Source organism: Dryobates pubescens, chromosome Z (assembly GCF_014839835.1).
Source record: "Dryobates pubescens isolate bDryPub1 chromosome Z, bDryPub1.pri, whole genome shotgun sequence".
NCBI classification, from domain to species: Eukaryota; Metazoa; Chordata; class Aves; order Piciformes; family Picidae; genus Dryobates; species Dryobates pubescens.
This window is the reverse complement of record NC_071657.1, coordinates 78,333,157-78,353,958: the sequence shown is the minus strand read 5'-3', so window position 1 is coordinate 78,353,958 and position 20,802 is coordinate 78,333,157. Positions and strand designations below refer to the sequence as shown.

The 20,802-nt window shown below is 58.2% G+C and overlaps 1 protein-coding gene across 1 annotated transcript in view; it reads right to left on the bottom strand.

Moving 5' to 3' along the window:
* Positions 1 to 20,802, bottom strand: part of CAST (calpastatin) — a 66,117-nt gene that overhangs the window by 18,018 nt on the left and 27,297 nt on the right. Inside the window, exons 4-18 of the mRNA XM_054177798.1 lie at positions 18,791 to 18,853; positions 15,728 to 15,781; positions 15,334 to 15,390; positions 14,061 to 14,177; positions 12,996 to 13,091; positions 11,554 to 11,655; positions 9,898 to 9,978; positions 9,731 to 9,784; positions 8,329 to 8,424; positions 7,245 to 7,340; positions 5,779 to 5,877; positions 5,270 to 5,353; positions 3,497 to 3,544; positions 2,086 to 2,187; positions 78 to 161 (exon numbers count right to left, since the gene is read on the bottom strand). Coding sequence (XP_054033773.1) covers positions 78 to 161; positions 2,086 to 2,187; positions 3,497 to 3,544; positions 5,270 to 5,353; positions 5,779 to 5,877; positions 7,245 to 7,340; positions 8,329 to 8,424; positions 9,731 to 9,784; positions 9,898 to 9,978; positions 11,554 to 11,655; positions 12,996 to 13,091; positions 14,061 to 14,177; positions 15,334 to 15,390; positions 15,728 to 15,781; positions 18,791 to 18,853 — 1,233 coding nt within the window. The remainder of the gene's footprint in view (positions 1 to 77; positions 162 to 2,085; positions 2,188 to 3,496; positions 3,545 to 5,269; positions 5,354 to 5,778; positions 5,878 to 7,244; positions 7,341 to 8,328; positions 8,425 to 9,730; positions 9,785 to 9,897; positions 9,979 to 11,553; positions 11,656 to 12,995; positions 13,092 to 14,060; positions 14,178 to 15,333; positions 15,391 to 15,727; positions 15,782 to 18,790; positions 18,854 to 20,802) is intronic.

Sequence of the window (20,802 nt, the reverse complement as noted above, 5' to 3'; positions counted from 1 at the left end):
ACCAGCAGCCTGATAACATCCTGCAGCACTGCAGGAGCTCTACAGCAGGTCCAGCCAAGGCTACTCACTGAAAGCACAGATGAGGGAGCTGAAGATTGCAGGGTGCAAGCCGAGGCACGAGGAACTGCTGCATCCTCAAGGGGCTTGGCAGCTGAGGGCTTCTGGAACACAACAATCACACAGAGGCACAACACTGGGACCCCCAAAGGACATCTTGTCCAAGCCCCTGCACTCAGCAGGGACAGCTGCAGCCAGAGCAGGCTGCCCAGGCACACAGCCAGCCTCAGCTTGAGTGGCTGCAGGGATGGAGCCTCCACCACCTCCCTGGGCAGCCTGTGCCAGTCTCTCCCCACCCTCCCTCTGCACAGCTCCCTCCTGAGGGACAACCTAACCCTGCCCTGCTCCACTGCCAAACCACTGCCCCTGGGCCTAGCCCCACAGCCCCTTCTCAACAGTCCCTCCCCAGCCTGCCTGCAGCTGCCCTGCAGAGATGCAAATGCAGCTCTCAGCTCTGCCTGCAGCCTTCCCTTCTGCAGGCTGCACAGCCCCAGCTCTGCCAGCCTGGCCCCACAGCACAGCTTCTGCAGCCCTCTCAGCATCTTGCTGGCCTCCTCTGGAGCCTCTCCAGCAGCTCCAGGGCTCTCCTCTGGTGGTGTCCCCACAGCTGGACACAGCCCTGCAGGGGAGCTCTCCCCAGAGCAGAGCAGAGGGGCAGGATCCCCTCTCTCCAGCTCTGGCCACACTGCTTTGGATGCAGCCCAGGCTGCCCTTGGCCTTCTGTGCTGCCAGTGCCCATTGCTGGCTCCTCTCCAGCTTCTGCCCCTCAGCACCCCAAGTCCTTCTCTGCAGGGCTGCTCTCAGTCTCATCTCCCCCAATCTGGATTGGTCTCCAGGGCTGCCCTGAGCCAGCTGCAGGACCTTGCCCTTGGCCTTGTTGAACCTCCTGAGGGTCTCCTGAGCCCCTGCAGCTTGCCCAGGTCCCTCTGGATGCCATCCTGTCCCTCCCCTGTGCCAACCACACCATTCAGCTTAGTGCCATCTGCAGACATGCTGAGGGAGCCTCAATCTTCATTTCTGTATCACTGATGCAGAGATTAAGCAGCACTGTTGCCAGGGCAGACCCCTGAGGGACACCACTTGTGACACTATCACCACTGCACTGTGCTGAATAACCTCAGAAGCTCAAAAATTCACCTTCCAGTGGCTGTTGGTTAGTTGTTTGTTTATGCACCACAATGCAAGAAAGGTCTAAATGTATAGGTAGGAGCCCCTCTGTCCAGCACTAAGTGCCAATAATCCATGTTCCAGTGAAGGAACAGGGGAAGAAAAGCAGGACCAGGAAGATTCCTCTTGAAAAAAAGAACAGCATAATCATTCACAGGATCAGAGGATCTCAGGCTCAGAGGATGTGAGGGGTTGGAAGGGGCCTCTGGAGATCTCCCAGTGCAAGCCCCTGCCAGAGCAGGAGCAGAGAACCCAGCACAGGTCACACAGGAACACATCCAGACAGGGCTGCAAAGGCTCCACAGAAGGAGACTCCACAACCTCTCTGGGCAGCCTGCTCCAGGGCTCTGGCAGCCTCCCACTGCAGAACTTCCTCCTCCTCTGGAGCTGGAACCTCCTGGGCTGCAGTTGCCATCCACTGCCCCTTGGCCTCTGGCAGGCTGCAGCTGAGCAGAGCCTGGCCCCTGCCTCCTGACCCCCAGCCCTCAGCTCTTGAGAGACATGGATCAGATCCCTCTCAGCCTTCTCCTCTGCAGACTGAACAGCCCCAGGGCTCTCAGCCTCTCCTCCCCAGGCAGTGCTCCAGGCCCTTCCTCATCCTTGTAGCCCTCCCTTGGGCTCTGTGCAGCAGCTCCCTGTCCCTCCTGAGCTGGGGAGCCCAGAGCTGGCTGCAGTCTTCCAGCTGAGGTCTCAGCAGGGCAGAGCAGAGGGGGAGGAGAACCTCCCTGGCTGTGCTGGACACACTCCCCTGAATGGCCCCCAGGACCCCACTGGCCTCCTTGGCCCCCAGGGCACATTGCTGATCCATTCCTTATCAAACTTATCAGCTGCAGGGCTTCCAGGGGACTCAGAGAGCCATACTTTGGAAGTGCTGCTGGGCTTTTCTGGCTTGGTTTGTGCTGCAGGCTGTGCAGGGCAGAAATCTTTGGAGAATGCATCCACCAGATCAGATTCACTGAGAGGCTGTAGGAGAGAAACACAACAACAACACAAACAGAAGGTGTCAGAGGTGAGTGATGGCCTGGGTTGGATTCCTTCCATCAAGGAAGGATTTCTGTTCCTGACTCTCAGGAAAGCAGGGGAAGCTTTGCAGCCTGGACTGAAATAACCTTTCCCACTGGTGTGGAACACAGCAGTGTGGATTGGTAGTGCCACAGAATTGTCAGGGTTGGAAGGGACCTCCAAGCTCACCCAGCTCCAAGCCCCTGCCATGGGCAGGGACACCTCACACCAGCCCAGGTTGCTCAAGGCCTCATCCAGCCTGGCCCTCAACACCTCCAGGGAGGAGGCAGCCACAGCCTCCCTGGGCAACCTGTGCCAGGCTCTCCCCACCCTCACTGCCAACAATTTCTTCCTCCTCTTCACTCTCAGTCTCCCCTCTCCCAGCTCCAAGCCATTGTCCCTGGTCCTGGCACTCCCAGCCCTTGTCCCAGGTCCCTCCCCAGCTCTCCTGGAGCCCCTTCAGGTACTGGAAGGCTGCTGTGAGGTTTCCCTGGAGCCTTCTCTTCTCCCTGTCCAAGCTCCTCTGGGCAGCCTGTGCCAGAGCCTCACCACCCTGGCACTGCAGAACTTCTTCCTCAGCTCCAGTCTGACCCTGCTCTGCCTCAGCTCCAAACCATTCCCCCTGCTCCTGTCTCAGACACCCTCAGCAAAGTTCCTCTGCAGCCTTCCTGCAGGATCCCTTCAGGTCCTGGCAGGCAGCTCTGAGGTCCCCCTGGAGCCTTCTCCTCTCCAGGCTGCACACCCCCAGCTCCCTCAGCCTGGCCTCACAGCAGAGCTGCCCCAGCCCTTGGATCATCTTTGTGGCCTCCTCTGGCCCTCTCCAGCAGCTCTGTGTCCTTCTCCAGCTGGGGACAGCAGAGCTGGAGGCAGGACTGGAGGTGAAGTCTCAGGAGAGCAGAGTCCAGGGGCAGAATCTCCTCTCTTGCCCTGCTGCCCACACTGCTCTGGCTGCAGCCCAGCACACAGCTGCCTGCTGGGCTGCAGGAGGGCACTGCTGGCTCCTGGGGAGCTGCTCAGCACCCAGCACCCCCAAGCCTCTTTCTTCAAGGCTGCTCCCCACCCACTCTAACCTTTCTCTTCCTATGAGTCAGTCAGTTTCATCCCAACCCCTCCCAGCTGACACCAGACCAACAGGCTCTGTGCATGGAGCCAAAGGCAGCAGCAGGAGAAGGAACTTCCATCAGGGCACAGGGAGAGGAGAGGGCAGAGAGGGTGGGGGGAGGTCAAGAGTGGTCTATTCACACTCCTACCACACTGTGAGGTTCCTAACCTTTGGCTGCTCCTCAGGCTTTGGCAGTATTGGTTTTCCATCTTTATCCTGAAAGTAAAAAGAGTAATTATTTACTTTGGTTTTGTTCCCCCCCTCTTCCAGCACTGCATAACCACAGCAAAACACCAGCAGAGAAACCACAGGCACCAAGATCAAACCAAGTGACCCAGGGACAGGAACTCCTCTCTCAGACTGAATCCTTAAGGAGTAGATTAAAAAACCCCAACAAAACAAAACCCCCAAAGGGAGTGGACTGAAAACACACAAACAAAAACAACCACCAAAGCACAACACAAATGCTCCAAAAGACCAAGAGCTGCTGGTTCCTATCAGTGTGCAGCAGGAATGGATGGAATGGAAATCCAGGAGCCCACCCAGGGGTAAAAGGAAGGGGTAAAGGATTAAATCCCAGCTCTGCAGCCACAGGCAGCCTTCAAACATCCTCCAGAGAGGGCTGGAACTGCTCCTTGTAGGCAGATGAATCTTTCTGCATGCAGAGAAGTGTGGCCAGCAGGGCCAGGGAGGGGATTCTGCCCCTCTGCTCCACTCTGCTCAGACCCCACCTGCAGCTCTGGGTCCAGGTCTGCAGCCTCTGTCCCAGGAAGGCTCTGGAGGTGCTGGAAGGTGTCCAGAGAAGGGCCCCGAGGAGGAGCAGAGGGCTGGAGCTGCTCTGCCATGGAGACAGCCTGAGAGAGTTGGGGCTGTGCAGGCTGGAGAGGAGAAGGCTCCCAGGAGAGCTTCTTGAGGCCTTCCAGGATCTGCAGGGGGCTGCAGGAAAGCTGGGGAGGGACTTATGAGGGTGTCAGGGAGTGATAGGACTGGGGGGGATGGAGCAGAACTAGAAGTGGGGAGATTGAGCTTGGCTGTGAGGAAGAAGTTGTTGCCCATGAGGGTGGTGAGAGCCTGGCACAGGTTGCCCAGGGAGGTGGTGGAAGCCTCCTGCCTGGAGGTGTTTGCAGCCAGGCTGGAGGTGGCTGTGAGCAACCTGCTGTGGTGTGAGGTGTCCCTGCCCATGGCAGGGGGGCTGGGGCTGGATGAGCCTGGAGGTCCCTTCCAGCCCTGGCAGTTCTGTGGTTCCCTGCTCACCTCCAGCCCATGGAGCAGCCTTGCATGGGAGGTGTGCTGCAAGCACTGCCAAGCCTGAGCTGCAGGGCAAGCAGAGCTCAGCCCTGGGGTGGCTCTGCTAAACCTTCAGCAAGCCTCCACCACCTGCAGTGGCAGCAGGGAGCAGTGGGGATGCATTTTTCACTCCCATTCCACAGGAATGTTCCAAGGTTAGTTTAGGTTTGATGCCCAGGAGCAGCCCTGCTGCAAGGGGTTGGATTGCACAGCACTGAGGTTTTTCCTCTCTTGGAGCAGGAATCTGAGACCTTGGAAGGTCAGATCCTTGCTCAGGATGACTGAAACAACCCTGAAATGACCAGGAAGGGAGGAAAGGAAAGGGATGGGGAAGCTGGTGGTTAGATCCTGCTTTGGCTTCCTCTCCTCATGCTCCTCCCCTCCCCACAAACAGCAACCAGAGACCCATAGGGTCAGACACAGCACCCAGAGGGTCAGACACAGCATCAAAGGACCTAGAGACAGCATCCAAGGGGTCAGACACAGCACCCAGAGGGTCAGACACGGCACCCAAGGACCTAGAGACAGCACCCAAGGACCTAGAGACAGCATCCAAGGGGTCAGACACAGCACCCAGAGGGTCAGACACGGCACCCAAGGACCTAGAGACAGCATCCAAGGGGTCAGACACAGCATGCAGGGGTGGGGACTCACCAGCTCTGGCTTTAATCTGTACTCTGGGGGTATGGTCTCTTCTCGTTCCCCAAGCTTCTCCTCCTTCTTCTCTTTGGCTTTTGCCTTAGGAAGAAGGAATAACACCCCCCAAAAAAAAAATTACCCAGAAAAAGACAAAATCACTTAGAGAAAATGTCAACAAACTCTCATCAGAAAGAGAACTTCACTACCAAGATCCCCCAGGTTTGAAAAGTGCTGGCCCCAGGCAGTTATTCCCACTCAGCAAGATGCTGAACTTCCTCACTCCATCCCCATCAAATTCCTGAGGCAGAGCCCTGAGGCTCTGGGGACTGATGAGGATCAGTGCCACACCTGAAGCAAGTCACCCCCAGAGTTAATCTAAATTCACTAAATATGCCCTTTTTGGGGGGGGTGGGGTGGTGTCAGCATTGATCCCCAACCTCTCCTCACAGCAGGCCTTCAGCAAAGAGGTCTTGGGATTGAACAGCAGAGACAGGAAGATGCTGTAGGAAGGAGCAAGAGTCTACCTCTGACACCTCTACCACAGGGGTGAGATCAGGCTCAGGTTCAGGCTCAGGTCCCCCAAGAGTATCCAGAAGAGCTTCCATGGCATCCTCCTTCATTTCCTGTGTTGACCAAAACAAATGAACAAATACCAGCCACAATTTGATGACTTACTGCCAGCTGCCACAGCTTTCACCTGACTGAGCTTTTATGCTCTGGAAAGGAAGCAAGCAGCCAGCACCAGACTGGTCAGGCCCAGGGAGGTGGTGGAGGGCCCTGGAGATATTCAAGGTGAGGCTGGACAGGGCCCTGGGCAACTTGATCTAATGAAGGATGTCCCTGATGACTGCAGGGGGTTGGACTGGGTGAGCTCTGCAGGTCTCTTCCAACCCAAGCCCCTCTGTGATTCTGTGACTTCTGTTTGCTTTACCTGAGTGGCTTAGATATGGCAAATTAGGTGATAAGATTAGCACAGCCCTGATCACCTCTGACACAGAGCAGGGAAAAAGGGGGAAAAAAAACCCCAAAAGGCAAAAGAGCATCACTGGCACAGCTGCCATGTGCTGTGATGTGGCAAACTCAACACTGCCAGCTCACAGAGGAGAGACAAAGGTTGGTAAAGCAGGAGGGACTGGACTCACCTCACAGAATCATGGAATCACAGAATGGGTTAGGTTGGAAGGGACCTTAAGGCTCATCCAGCCCCAGCCCCCCTGCCATGGGCAGGGACACCTCACACCACAGCAGGTTGCTCACAGCCACCTCCAGCCTGGCTGCAAACACCTCCAGGCAGGAGGCTTCCACCACCTCCCTGGGCAACCTGTGCCAGGCTCTCACCACCCTCATGGGCAACAACTTCTTCCTCACAGCCAAGCTCAATCTCCCCACTTCTGGTTTTGTTCCATCCCCCCCAGTCCTAGCACTCCCTGACACCCTCACAAGTCCCTCCCCAGCTTTCCTGCAGCCCCCTGCAGATCCTGGAAGGCCACAAGAAGCTCTCCTGGGAGCCTTCTCCTCTCCAGCCTGCACAGCCCCAACTCTCTCAGGCTGTCTCCATGGCAGAGCAGCTCCAGGCCTCTGCTCCTCCTCGGGGCCCTTCTCTGGACACCTTCCAGCACCTCCAGAGCCTTCCTGGGACAGAGGCTGCAGACCTGGACCCAGAGCTGCAGGTGGGGTCTGAGCAGAGTGGAGCAGAGGGGCAGAATCCCCTCCCTGGCCCTGCTGGCCACACTTCTCTTGCTGCAGCCCAGGATCTGCTTGGCTCTCTGGGCTGCCAGTGCACACTGGGGGCTCAGGTTGAGCTTCTCCTCCACCAGCACCCCCAAGGCCTTTTCTCCAGGGCTGCTCTCCAGCCAGTCCCTGCCCAGCCTGAGTCAGTGCTTGGGATTGCCCTGACCAGGATGCAGCATCTCCAAGGTGCAGGATCACAGAATGCAACATCTGAGCCTGAATCCCTGATCAGGAGTCAGCCACATGTGGCTGTGCCTACCTCTTCTGCCTTTGTTGTCTTCTCCTTGGGAGGAGCTGAGGTCTTGACTGATGTTGCTGCTTGTGCCTTTACCACTTCTCCTTCCTCACCTGGCTTCTGTGAGAGGTACAACATTACAGGGAAGTTAGCAAAAAAGAAGGGGAAAATGGTCAAAATCATTTTAAGAGGAACTTTGAGGTAATAATGGCAATGGTTGGCTGCTATCAAGGCAACAGAATCACAGAATGGGTTGGGACAGAAGAGACCTCAAAGCTCATCCAGCTCCAAGCCCGTGCCATGGGCAGGGACACCTCCCACCAGCCCAGGCTGCTCAAGGCCTCATCCAGCCTGGCCCTCAGCACCTCCAGGGAGGAGGCAGCCACAGCCTCCCTGGGCAACCTGTGCCAGGCTCTCCCCACCCTCACTGCCAAAAATTTCTTCCTCCTCTCCACTCTCAGTCTCCCCTCTCCCAGCTCCAAGCCATTGTCCCTGGCCCTGGCACTCCCAGCCCTTGTCCCAAGTCCTTCCCCAGCTCTCCTGGAGACCCTTCAGGCACTGGGAGGCTGCTCTGAGGTCTCCCTGGAGCCTTCTCTTCTCCAGCCTCCACAGCCCCAGCTCTCCCAGCCTGGCCCCACAGCAGAGGTTCTGCAGCACTCTGCTCATCTTGGTGGCCTCCTCTGGAGCCTCTCCAGCAGCTCCAGGTCCTCCTTGTTCTGGGGGCCCCAGAGCTGGAGGCAGTGCTGCAGGAGGGGTCAGAGCAGAGCAGAGGGGCAGAATCCCCTCCCAGTGCTGCTGCTCTCCTGCTCTGGCTGCAGCTCAGCACACAGCTGCCTGCTGGGCTGCCAGGGACCATTGCTGGCTCCTGGGGAGTCTGTCACCAGCTGACACCCCCAAGGCCTTCTCCTGCAGGCTGCTCTCAGCCACTCCTCAGCCAGCCTGGATTGGTGCTGGGGATGGCCCTGAGCCAGCTGCAGGAACCTTGCCCTTGGCCTTGGTGAACTGTAGGAGGTTGGCTTGGGCCCAGCTCTGCAGCCTGTCCAGGAGCCTCTGGAATGATCCCTCCAGCCTGGCAACCACCCCCTAGAGGGACCAAATCTCCCCATACCTGTACCAGAGCTGTCTCCTTCCCTCCAGCAGCAGTACAACTACAGGTGAAGCCAGAGGACAGAGCCTCTGCAAGCTCATCCTCTGTCATGGGTTTCTGAGCAAGAAATGGTTGTGATGGTTAGAAGTCCAAATGTCCACCCTGGCAAACTGGGTCTAAGACCCAGGCTCAGCCCCACCAATCCCTCACCAGCTGCTGCCACAGAAAGGAAATTCCACCACACACCACACCCCCCCCAAACTGTTTTACCCTCACTGCTGATTCACCCTTCAGACAAGCTCTTGGTTTTGCTTGATCCAAAGCCACCCACAGCAAAACTGAGCTGGCTGACAGAATTATCTTGCCAAGAAATGAATTCTCAAGGAGTTTTTCCTGAGGGCTTCCTGCAGGCACTTGCTTCTCCCCATGGCATTATGGCACCCTGTGCCTCCATGAGCATTCCTTTGTCCTGTGCCAGACTCAGTGCCCTGGAAGTTTTCTGGCACCTCTCCCACCTCCTGAATGACAGCAGCACTCAAATCTCCCCCTAGGAGTCCAAGGACAAGTGGATTATGTTCACCTTCCAGTAGGTAGAATCACAGAACTATTGGAGCTGGGAGGGACCTCAAGGCTCACCCAGTTCCAACCCCCTGCCATGGGCAGGGACACCTCACACCACAGCAAGTTGCTCACAGCCACCTCCAGCCTGGCTGCAAACACCTCCAGGCAGGAGGCTTCCACCACCTCCCTGGGCAACCTGTGCCAGGCTCTCACCACCCTCATGGGCAACAACTTCTTCCTCACAGCCAAGCTCAATCTCCCCACTTCTAGTTCTGCTCCATCCCCCCCAGTCCTAGCACTCCCTGGCACCCTCACAAGTCCCTCCCCAGCTTTCCTGCAGCCCCCTGCAGATCCTGGAAGGCCACAAGAAGCTCTCCTGGGAGCCTTCTCCTCTCCAGCCTGCTCAGCCCCAACTCTCTCAGGCTGTCTCCATGGCAGAGCAGCTCCAGCCCTCTGCTCCTCCTCGGGGCCCTTCTCTGGACACCTTCCAGCACCTCCAGACCCTCCCTGGAGCAGAGGCTGCAGACCTGGACCCAGAGCTGCAGGTGGGGTCTGAGCAGAGTGGAGCAGAGGGGCAGAATCCCCTCCCTGGCCCTGCTGGCCACACTTCTCTGCATGCAGCCCAGGCTCTGCTTGGCTCTCTGGGCTGCCAGTGCACACTGGGGGCTCAGGTTGAGCTTCTCCTCCACCAGCACCCCCAAGGCCTTTTCTCCAAAGCTGTTCTCCAGCCAGTCCCTGCCCAGCCTATAGTGGTGCTTGGGCAACCTGTGCCTGTATCTCATTACCCTCGTGCTGATGAATTTAATCCTGACATCCCATCTGAATCTCCCTACTTCCAGAGACATAAAAACCCAGCTCTTACTTCATCCTGCTCAGCTGCCTTTGGAGGGACTCCACCTCTGCCAGGCACTTTGCTCTAAAACAAGAAATTGGTTCTGTAGTGAATGGGAAGGGGAAAAAAAAAAGGGAAAAAGGGAAAAAAGAGGAAAGGCAGAGAAGGAGGATGAGGAAGGTTTGGCTCTCACTCACCTTCAGCAGCTTCAGGTACTCCGGGGGCAGGCTGCCCTCCCGCTTGCCCAGCTCCTCCAAGTACCTTGAGGAGATGTCCTCCTGCCAGGAGGAAGCAGAGGAGGGGTGTCTGAGGGCCTCTTCCTCATGGAAATGGATTTCTGATAGAGTGCTACCCACAGGGATGCCTCTGCAAGGACCATCTGAGGGGTGCCTGCGTCAGGGGGAGTCCTGGACTGACTCTGGAGACTCTTTCAGGACCTAGTGCCAAGCACCCTGCTCCTTGCCTGCCTTCAGGTGGTCCAGCACAGCTCTGCTTAGAAGCATGGAATGGTTTGGGTTGGAAAAGGCCTCTGAGCTCACCCAGTCCAACCCCAACCCAACCCCACCATGGGCACCAAACCCTGGCCCCAGGTGCCATGGCCACAGCTTGCTGCAACACCTCCAGCCATGGGGACTCCACCACCTCCCTGGGCAGCCTGTGCCAATCCCTCATCACTCTGGCACCACAGAAATTGTTCCTCATGGCCAACCTCAACCTCCCCTGGCACAATTTCAGGACATTTCCTCTCCTTCTCTCACCTGAGACCAGGGAGCAGAGCCCAAGCCCCAGCTGGCTGCAGCCTCCTCTCAGGGAGCTGCAGAGAGCAAGGAGGTCTCCCTCAGCCTCCTCTGCTCCACACCAACCCCCCCAGCTCCCTCAGCTGCTCCTCCCCAGCCCTCTTCTCCAGACCCTTCCCCACCTTCCTTGCCCTTCTCTGCCCCTGCTCCAGCCCTCAGTCTCCTTCTGGCAGTGAGGGGCCCAGAGCTGAAGGCAGCACTCAAGCTGCAGCCTCAGCAGTGCCCAGCCCAGGGGCACAAGCCCTGCCCTGCTCCTGCTGCCCACACCATTGCTGCTGCTGCCCAGGCTGCTGCTGCCCTTCTTGCCCCCCTGCCCACTGCTGCCTCAGCTCCAGCTGCTGCCACCCAGCACCCCCAGGGCCTTTCCTGCTGGGCACTTCCCAGACACTCTGCCCCCAGCCTGCAGCCTTCCTGGGGTGGTTGTGCCCCCAGGGCAGGTCCCAGCCCTTGGCCTTGTTCCACCTCATCCCATTGGCCTCAGCCCATGGATGCAGCCTGCCCAGGGTCCTCTGCAGAGCCTCCCTGCCCTCCAGCAGATCACCACTGCCACTCAGTTTGATGTCTTCTGCACTGCTCCTCCACTGCCAGCCTCCTCCTGCACTCTCAGCACCCAGCTCAGTGTCTCAGGGCACAGGATGCTTTCTGCTGTGCCCAGCCTGGGCACCTCTGCCCACCTCTGCCCACCTCTGCCTCCCAAACTCCTCACCACAGATGAGAGCTGCTGATCATGTTACCCCTCCTTATGCTACCCTCCCAGTCTCACCCAGGGAACTCTGCATTTCCCACACCCCACAGGTCCTCTGCTTTCCTCAAGCAGAAATGCATCCTCCAGGGCTGTGGATGCTCTCTTCCACCTCCTCTGAGGCATCCACTGGAGACCATGCTGGGAAGTCACCCCAAAAAGCACCCAGCTGTGGTGTTTTGTGCTGCTGGCCATGGCTGTGCCACTCCTGTCCTGCTGAAGGCAGATACTGGATCAAGGTATCAGTGAGCAGCTAGAGAGATGCCCTAGAGATCAATCCCCTAAGACATCAGAGCAGTGGAATAGTGAAGTACCAGAACTTCTGGACCAGTGTAGACAGGACTAGGAGGCACATCATCTTCAGGCCCACCCAGGGTGTCTATGAGGCTGTCCAGGGCTGACTCATCCATGGCAGGCTGAAAAGCAAACAGAGCATCAAAGTCACCAGAGGAAGTGCTTTGCTGCCCCACAGCAGAGAGGATTCTCTGAACCCTCTGCTGGGTTTCTACAGAGCTGCTGCCAAAATAACCCAAAAACCTTTCCTGCAGCAGGCCCTGCACTTGCCAAGCCTTTCACTGCCCTTCAGCTCCTTCCCCTCTGCCACTAACAAGATCACAAAGCAATGCTGCAAGCCCTCTGCTGTGAGGCCAGGCTGGGAGGCTTAGGGCTGTGCAGCCTGGAGAGGGGAAGGCTCCAGGGACAGCTTCTGGTGGCCTTGCAGTGCCTAAAGGCTGAGCAGAAAGCTGGGGACAGACTTTTTCTCAGGGCCTCTTGTGCCAGGACAAGGGGGGAGGGTTTGGAGTGCAAGAGGGAGACTGAGAGTGGAGAGAAGGGAGAAATGTTTGAGCCTGAGGGTGGGGAGAGCCTGACCCAGGGTGCCCAGAGAGGTGGGAGCTGCCCCATGGCTGGCAGCAGTGGAGGTCAGGTGGCTGTGAGCAGCCTGCTGTGGTTGGGGATGTCCCTGGGGGCTGCAGGGGGCTGAAACAGATCATACAGCCACAGACTGCATTGGGCTGGGAGGGACTCTCCAAGGGTATCTTGTCTAACCCCCCTGCAGGCACCACAGACACTTCCCAACTCAGGTGGGGACAGAGAGACACAGCCAGCCTCAGCTTGAGTGGCTGCAGGGATGGAGCCTCCACCACCTCCCTGGGCAGCCTGTGCCAGGCTCTCCCCACCCTCCCTCTGCACAGCTCCCTCCTGAGGGACAACCTAACCCTGCCCTGCTCCACTGCCAAACCACTGCCCCTGGGCCTAGCCCCACAGCCCCTTCTCAACAGTCCCTCCCCAGCCTGCCTGCAGCTGCCCTGCAGAGATGCAAATGCAGCTCTCAGCTCTGCCTGCAGCCTTCCCTTCTGCAGGCTGCACAGCCCCAGCTCTGCCAGCCTGGCCCCACAGCACAGCTTCTGCAGCCCTCTCAGCATCTTGCTGGCCTCCTCTGGAGCCTCTCCAGCAGCTCCAGGGCTCTCCTCTGGTGGTGTCCCCACAGCTGGACACAGCCCTGCAGGGGAGCTCTCCCCAGAGCAGAGCAGAGCTGTCTGCAGTTAAACAGCCACTCAGCTGTGATCAGAAGCCATAACTCTCTGCTGGCTGTGGTGAAAAGTCACTCTGGCTCAGTGCTACCTGACACTGGTTTGGTCACTTTCCCCCAGGCAGTCCTTCACCATCATTCCCAACCAGCTTCAGCTGTTACCAGTTCTCCTTTTCTGAGAGGGATCCCCCCAGGGGCAGCATTTGTTTGTGACTCTTTACCAACCTCAGCACTCAGCTCATCAGCTGCAGCAACCAGGCTGGGACTGGCTGTGGCTGCACCACCTGCACCAGCAGCTGTGGAGAGCTTCTCAGGCTTGGGCTGGAGGAAGAAGAGAAGACAGATTAAGGCCCCAAAACCAAAATCCAAGGCTGTATAGGCAAACCACAGCTCCTCAGTGGTGCTCTGCTTAGGCCTGCACAGCTGCTGTCCCCCTGCAGCTGCTCTTCCCATGAGTATGAGGAGCTGGCTCCAGATCAGAGCTCTGCGAGCAGCTGCAGCTGGTGTGGTGCTGAGCTCCAGCACCTCAAGGGGCTCCAGGAGAGCTGGGGAGGGACTTGGGACAAGGGCTGGGAGTGCCAGGACCAGGGACAATGGCTTGGAGCTGGGAGAGGGGAGACTGAGAGTGGAGAGGAGGAAGAAATTGTTGGCAGTGAGGGTGGGGAGAGCCTGGCACAGGCTGCCCAGGGAGGATGTGGCTGCCTCCTCCATGGAGGTGTTGAGGGCCAGGCTGGATGAGGCCTTGAGCAGCCTGGGCTGGTGGGAGGTGTCCCTGTCCATGGCAGGGGCTTGGAGCTGGATGGTCTTGAAGGTCCCTCCCACCCCAAACCTTTCTGTGACTCTGTACTTCCATGAATCCAGCCCAGAGTTCACAGATCCTCTCCCGACCTGCACAGTGCCCAGAGGCTGGGCAGGGCCAGCAGCCACCCCCCTGCAGTGCCATGGGGCCATGCTGCCTGCTCTGCCACTCTGATGGCCCAAGCCAACTCTCTTCACTGCTCCCCCTCCTGCTTCTCCTTGGCCAGAGAATCTGCAGGGCAGGGACTCTGAGGCCCTTTTCAAGCCTCCCTGGAGAGCTTTCATCCAGAACCATAGCTCAGAACCAGAGGATGCTCTCTGTTGGAAGAGACCTTCCAAGCTCCTCCAGCCCAACCCCTGCAGCCCCCAGGACATCCCCCACCAGTCTCAGTCTCACTTTACAATATGGAGCCTAGGAACCCTGTCCTGATGTGGCTTTCTGAGCCCTACCAGAAGAGAAACCACCCAGGCTGGGGCTGTGCTGTGCCACACCTGTGCTGTGCCTGTGGAGGCTGCTGGTGGAGGCTGCCCAGCTCCAGCTGCTGTCACTGCTGCTGCACTCTTGGGGTCAGAAGCTGCTGTCACTGGAGGGGAGCTCTGGCTCTTCTCCTGGGCAGAGGAAAAACGATGGTGAGGCAGGGGAAAAATGCCCCTGGGATGGCTGAGGTGGGGTTGGGATCTTGGCTTGACTTTAACATACATATACAGGGGAGGGGGAGGAGAAGGGAAAGGAGGAAGAGGGGGAAGGGGAAAGAGGGGGAAGGGGAAAGAGGGGGAAGGGGAAAGAGGGGGAAGGGGAAAGAGGGGGAAGGGGAAAGAGGGGGAAGGGGAAAGAGGGGGAAGGGGAACGAGGGGGAAGGGGAAAGAGGGGGACGGGGAAAGAGGGGGAAGGGGAACGAGGGGGAAGGGAAAGAGGGGGAAGGGAAGGAGGGGGAAGGGGAAAGAGGGGGGAGGGGAAAGAGGGGGAAGGGGAAAGAGGGGGAAGGGGAAAGAGGGGGAAGGGGAAAGAGGGGGAAGGGGAAAGAGGGGGAGGGGAAAGAGGGGGAAGGGGAAAGAGGGGGGAGGGGAAAGAGGGGGAAGGGGAAAGAGGGGGAAGGGGAAAGAGGGGGAAGGGGAAAGAGGGGGAAGGGGAAAGAGGGGGAAGGGAAGGGGGGGGAAGGGGAAAGAGGGGGGAGGGAAAGGAGGGGGAAGGTCAAATGGGGAGACGGGGAAAGGGGGGGAAGGGAAAGAGGGGGAAGGGGAAAGAGGGGGAAGGGGAAAGAGGGGGAAGGGGAAAGAGGGGGAAGGGGAAAGAGGGGGAAGGGGAAAGAGGGGGAAGGGGAAAGAGGGGGAAGGGGAAAGAGGGGGAAGGGGAAAGAGGGGGAAGGGAAAGAGGGGGAAGGGAAGGAGGGGGAAGGGGAAAGAGGGGGGAGGGAAAGGAGGGGGAAGGGGAAAGAGGGGGAAGGGGAAAGAGGGGGAAGGGGAAAGAGGGGGAAGGGGAAAGAGGGGGAAGGGGAAAGAGGGGGAAGGGGAAAGAGGGGGAAGGGGAAAGAGGGGGAAGGGGAAAGAGGGGGAAGGGGAAAGAGGGGGAAGGGAAAGGAGGGGGAAGGGAAAGGAGGGGGAAGGGGAAAATGAAAGTGAAGAAGAAGGGAAAGGAAAAAGGGAAGAAGGGCAAAGGGAAGACATTAAATGGAAAATGGAAGAGGGAAAAGGGGGAAGGGGAAAGGGAAGGGGAAGCCATCAAAATCCCCCCTTTAATGGAAAACAGAGGAATTTCCCAGCTTACCCCAGTGGCTTCCTTCCCCCTCTCTTCAGGCAGCTGCTTGCCTTGGGAGTCCTTTGGCTGTCAGACAACAGAGATGGAGAGGATCACCCCTAGCCACCACACAGTACTGTGCAGCATGACCTGCTCTGGCTCCAGCAGGCACCAGTCAGCTTCAGGGGCGGCTCACAGGACCCTTCCCAAGCTGCTGCGAAGCAGTAAAGCTGCCTGACAGCTGCCTCAGACCCTGCACTCCCACCCTGCCAGCTGCCTGCCCCCCTGGCATGCTGCTGTGCCCCCCAACACAGCTCCCTGGGGCAGCTCTCTGCAGCAGCCAAGTGCTTCACCTCTTTTTCTTTCAGAGGTGGTTAAAGTGCAGAGGCCAAACTGTGGCCACCAGGGATAGGTCAGTCCTTACCTTGGGGGTCTCTGTGTTCTTTCCAGGCTCCATCTGGGGGGCTGCTGCTGCAGGCTGAAAGGGTAAGCAAGGAGATTTCAGTCAGAGATCACTGTGCTGGGCTGCTGCTGAGGGGTGAGGGTCTGCAGGGAACACCACCAGACAGGTTCAGACCTAGAATCACAGAACCATGGAACTCTTTGGGTTGGCAGAGACCTCCCAAGCTCACCCAGTCCAACCCCAACCCAACTCCACCATGGGCACCAAACCCTGGCCCCAAGTGCCATGGCCACAGCTTGCTGCAGCACCTCCAGCCATGGGGACTCCACCACCTCCCTGGGCAGCCTGTGCCAGTGTCTGACCACTCTGGCACCACAGAAATTGTTCCTCATGGCCAACCTCAACCTCCCCTGGCACAGTTTCAGGACATTTCCTCTCATCCTCTCACTTGCTCCTAGGGAGCAGAGCCCAAGCCCCAGCTGGCTGCAGCCTCCTCTCAGGGAGCTGCAGAGAGCAAGGAGGTCTCCCTCAGCCTCCTCTGCTCCACACCAACCCCCCCAGCTCCCTCAGCTGCTCCTCCCCAGCCCTCTTCTCCAGACCCTTCCCCACCTTTCTTGCCCTTCTCTGCCCCTGCTCCAGCCCTCAGTCTCCTTCTGGCAGTGAGGGGCCCAGAGCTGAAGGCAGCACTCAAGCTGCAGCCTCAGCAGTGCCCAGCCCAGGGGCACAAGCCCTGCCCTGCTCCTGCTGCCCACACCATTGCTGCTCCTGCCCAGGCTGCTGCTGCCCTTCTTGCCCCCCTGCCCACTGCTGCCTCAGCTCCAGCTGCTGCCACCCAGCACCCCCAGGGCCTTTCCTGCTGGGCACTTCCCAGACACTCTGCCCCCAGCCTGCAGCCTCCCTGGGGTGGTTGTGCCCCAAGGGCAGGTCCCAGCCCTTGGCCTTGTTCCACCTCATCCCATTGGCCTCAGCCCATGGATGCAGCCTGCCCAGGGCCCTCTGCAGAGCCTCTCTGCCCTCTTGCTGCTTCAGCTGTGCTGTGATTAGCACAGAAAGACCCAAAGTTGCTACTGGAAAGTCAAACCAGAGTTTGCTGTTTATGGGGTACTTTTTTCCTTTCCTGAGGGCTCCTGAAACTGAATGAAAGACCAAAACATCCTTAACCAAACCCCAGAACCCCATGAGGTGTTAATTTCAACATTTCCATTGCTTTGCCATGCTTTAATTTCAGCCTCCACACACTGACTACCACAGCAGAGAGCAGAACACCAGACACCAGGGACTCCCAACAGGTGAAACACTGACAGGGAGGGAAGGCAAACAACCCCCAGAGTCCAAATTTAAGGTGCAACAAGAGGAAAATTACCATTATAAAAACCACTAAACCTCTTGGATTGCCTCTTGATGTCTACCCTGACTAAAACACTTCTCATAGAACCATAGAATCACAGAGTGTTAGAGGCTGGAAGGGACCCCTGGAGCTCAACCCCCTGCTCCAGCAGGGCCCCCACAGCAGCTTGCCCAGCAGCACAATGCCCAGGGGGGGTTGGAAGCTCTCCACACCAGGAGACTCCACAACCTCTCTGGGCAGCCTGCTCCAGGCCTCCAGCACCCTCACACCAAACAACTTTCTCCTCCTGCTCACATCCAACCTCCTGCCCTCCACCTTGTGCCCCTTGGCCCTTGGCCTGTCCCTGGGCACCACTCAGCAGAGCCTGGCCCCAGCCTCTTGCCCCCCACAGCTCCTTTAGCTCTTGCTGAGCATTGCTCAGCTCCCCTCTGGGGCTGCTCTGCTCCAGGCTCTCAGCCCCAGGGCTGCCACAGAGCTGCTCCAGGACCCTCAGCAGCTTTGGGGCCTCTGTGTTCCTCTCCTTGTGCTGACTCAAGCTGCACAAGTCCCCACTGGCCTCATCTGCTGTTTCTGTTGGTTCCTCTGCTGGGCTTGTGAGGAATGGAGGAGAGAGAGGAGCATTAATCATTGTTTAAACAAGATGGGAGCAGTCCTGAGGCAGCAGAGGCAGTGAGGCAGGAGGATGATTCCTTGCTAGCAAGCACAGTGCATGACTGATGGATGAGACAGCTCCCAGCTGCAGCAGCCTCTGCTCATCAGACAAGACAGAACAAGAGCTAAAGGACCCAGGGAAGGAAGCTGTCAGACAGGCAGAGTGATGAGATGGATGGAGGTGATGCAACTCCACCCACACCAAAGCCTTGAAACTTGTCCCAGATTCCTTGAGCAAGGGCAAATCTGTCCTTGGGTGAACACAAAACCCTCGTGGCTGCACTGGGGGGAGCTGTGAGCATGCCACACAGAGTAGCTGAGACCAAAGGCACCATTGTAATTAGCACTCCTGGATGGAGACAGCAGAAATGCCAACCAGGGCTCCACACTGCACTGGGACAGGTCACAGACACTCACTGCTGGGGTGCTGGGGGCAGCTGGGGGCCACTCAGTTCCAGAGGGACAGGGAACTGCTGGAGGGAGTCCAGGAGAGGCTGGGAAGCTGCTGAGGGTCCTGGAGCAGCTCTGAGAGCAGCAAAGGCTGAGAGCCCTGAGGCTGAGAGCCTGGAGCAGAGCAGCCCCAGAGGGGAGCTGAGCAATGCTCAGCAAGAGCTAAAGGAGCTGTGGGGGGCAAGAGGCTGGGGCCAGGCTCTGCTGAGTGGTGCCCAGGGACAGGCCAAGGGCCAAGGGGCAGAAAGTGGAGGGCAGGAGGTTGGATGTGAGCAGGAGGAGAAAGTTGTTTGGTGTGAGGGTGCTGGAGGCCTGGAGCAGGCTGCCCAGAGAGGTTGTGGAGTCTCCTGGTGTGGAGAGCTTCCAGCCTCCCCTGGGCATTGTGCTGCTGGGCAAGCTGCTGTGGGGGCCCTGCTGGAGCAGGGGGCTTGGACTGGGTGAACTCCAGAGGTCTCTTCTGACCATGCTGGGATTCAAAGACGTTTTTTCAGATAGCTTTTGAAGAGGAAAATAAAAGCTGCAGGTAGGAAATGCACCAAATAAAGTCACCCAGTGCCAAAGTGTTAGCAAAGGGATCCCTTAGCTTCACATTTCCCTGTTCCCCTGCAAGCAGGAGGGCCTCAGCCACTCAATACCTTTGTCTCAGATGGCTTCATCCCTTGTGGCTTTGATGCAGCATCCACAGGGGGGAACTGCTTCTGAGGAGAAGGGAAAACAAACAAACAAACACAGCCAATTAATGAATGTACCTTTGTTATCCACACCTCCATCCAGCAAGCAGTAAGGATCCTAAATTTATTGAGGGCTTTTCTGTCTGTGCCCAGCTAAAAGTCAATGAAAACTGGGAGGAGGAATGTTGAGATTCCAACAGGAAACTGTCCTTTTGGCTGGACTGGTTTGTCACAGACCACCTTTAAGGCTAAATTAGCAAACAAGGAAGAGGTTTGAGATAGTAAGGATTTGTTAACCTCTCTGCAACACTCCAAGAGAGGCTCTCAGAGAGGCTGGAAGGGGCAGTGACTGCCCTGCAGCCTCCAGTGGTGGCCACCTGAGGAGGGCAGAGCTTAGCTCTTGCTGTGTCCAACCTCCCAGCCCAGCAATGCTCCAATTTCCTCACCAATGTTTTACAGCCCTGCCTCTCCTTCACCATCCTCTGCTCCAAGCTGTGGCTTTCCCACACCCTGGCTCACAGCAGCACAGAGCAGCTGAGCACTGCCAGGAGCACCACCAATTGCTGATGGTTTTCTCTTCACCTTTGCCATGCTGCTGCCTGCACTGGCAGGACCAAAGAGTGGCTCAGGCTGGAAGGGAGCTTAGAGCTCATCCCCTCCAACCACCACGACCAGGGACACCTCTCAGCTACACTCAGCTGCTCAAGGCCTCATTCAGACTGGCCTGGAACATCCCCAGGCAGGAGGCAGCCACAGCCTGCTTGGGCAGCCTGTGCCAGAGCCTCACCACCCTGGCACTGCAGAACTTCTTCCTCTTCTCACCTCTGATGTGTGATTGATTACAACAATTCCATCATTCTCTGCTCACAGAGTGGTTTGGCTGGGAAGGGACCTCCAGGCCTCTGATTTGTCACTCTCTCCCCAGCAGACCCCCAGGAAGAACCCAAGGGTGGGATCTTTGTCCCTGCAAGCCCCTTCAGATGTGGGGTCTGCAACCACACTGATGGTGCAAGAGGCTGCCAGGGTCCAAACCCTCCTTGAGTAGAAACAAAATTAGGGCTGGAAGAGACCTCAAGGCTCACCCAGTCCCAACCCCCTGCCATGGGCAGGGACACCTCACACCACAGCAGGTTGCTCACAGCCACCTCCAGCCTGGCTGCAAACACCTCCAGGCAGGAGGCTTCCACCACCTCCCTGGGCAACCTGTGCCAGGCTCTCACCACCCTCATGGGCAACAACTTCTTCCTCACAGCCAAGCTCAATCTCCCCACTTCTAGTTCTGCTCCATCCCCCCCAGTCCTATCACTCCCTGACACCCTCACAAGTCCCTCCCCAGCTTTCCTGCAGCCCCCTGCAGATCCTGGAAGGCCACAAGAAGCTCTCCTGGGAGCCTTCTCCTCTCCAGCCTGCACAGCCCCAACTCTCTCAGGCTGTCTCCATGGCAGAGCAGCTCCAGCCCTCTGCTCCTCCTCGGGGCCCTTCTCTGGACACCTTCCAGCACCTCCAGAGCCTTCCTGGAACAGAGGCTGCAGACCTGGACCCAGAGCTGCAGGTGGGGTCTGAGCAGAGTGGAGCAGAGGGGCAGAATCCCCTCCCTGGCCCTGCTGGTCACACTTCTCTGCATGCAGCCCAGGCTCTGCTTGGCTCTCTGGGCTGCCAGTGCACACTGGGGGCTCACGGTGATCTTCTCACACACCTCCTGCCAATACCAGCCTGGGTTTGGGCTGTGCTGCTTTTCCTCTGCTGTCACCCAGCTGCCTGGCTGTGGCTGGCACAGGGCTGCAGCCTGCAGTCAATATTGAAGGGGCTGCCTGGCAACGGCAGGGGTGTCAAGCCCACACCCCCACGGAAAAGGCAGCCTGGCAAGCAGCCACCAGACAAGGAGGAGGAGCTGGAGGAAGAGGAGGAGGAAGAGGCTGGGGCTGGCAGAGAGCAGGGCTGTGTTGAGCTGCCAGGGCTGCCCCTGGGGGCAGAGG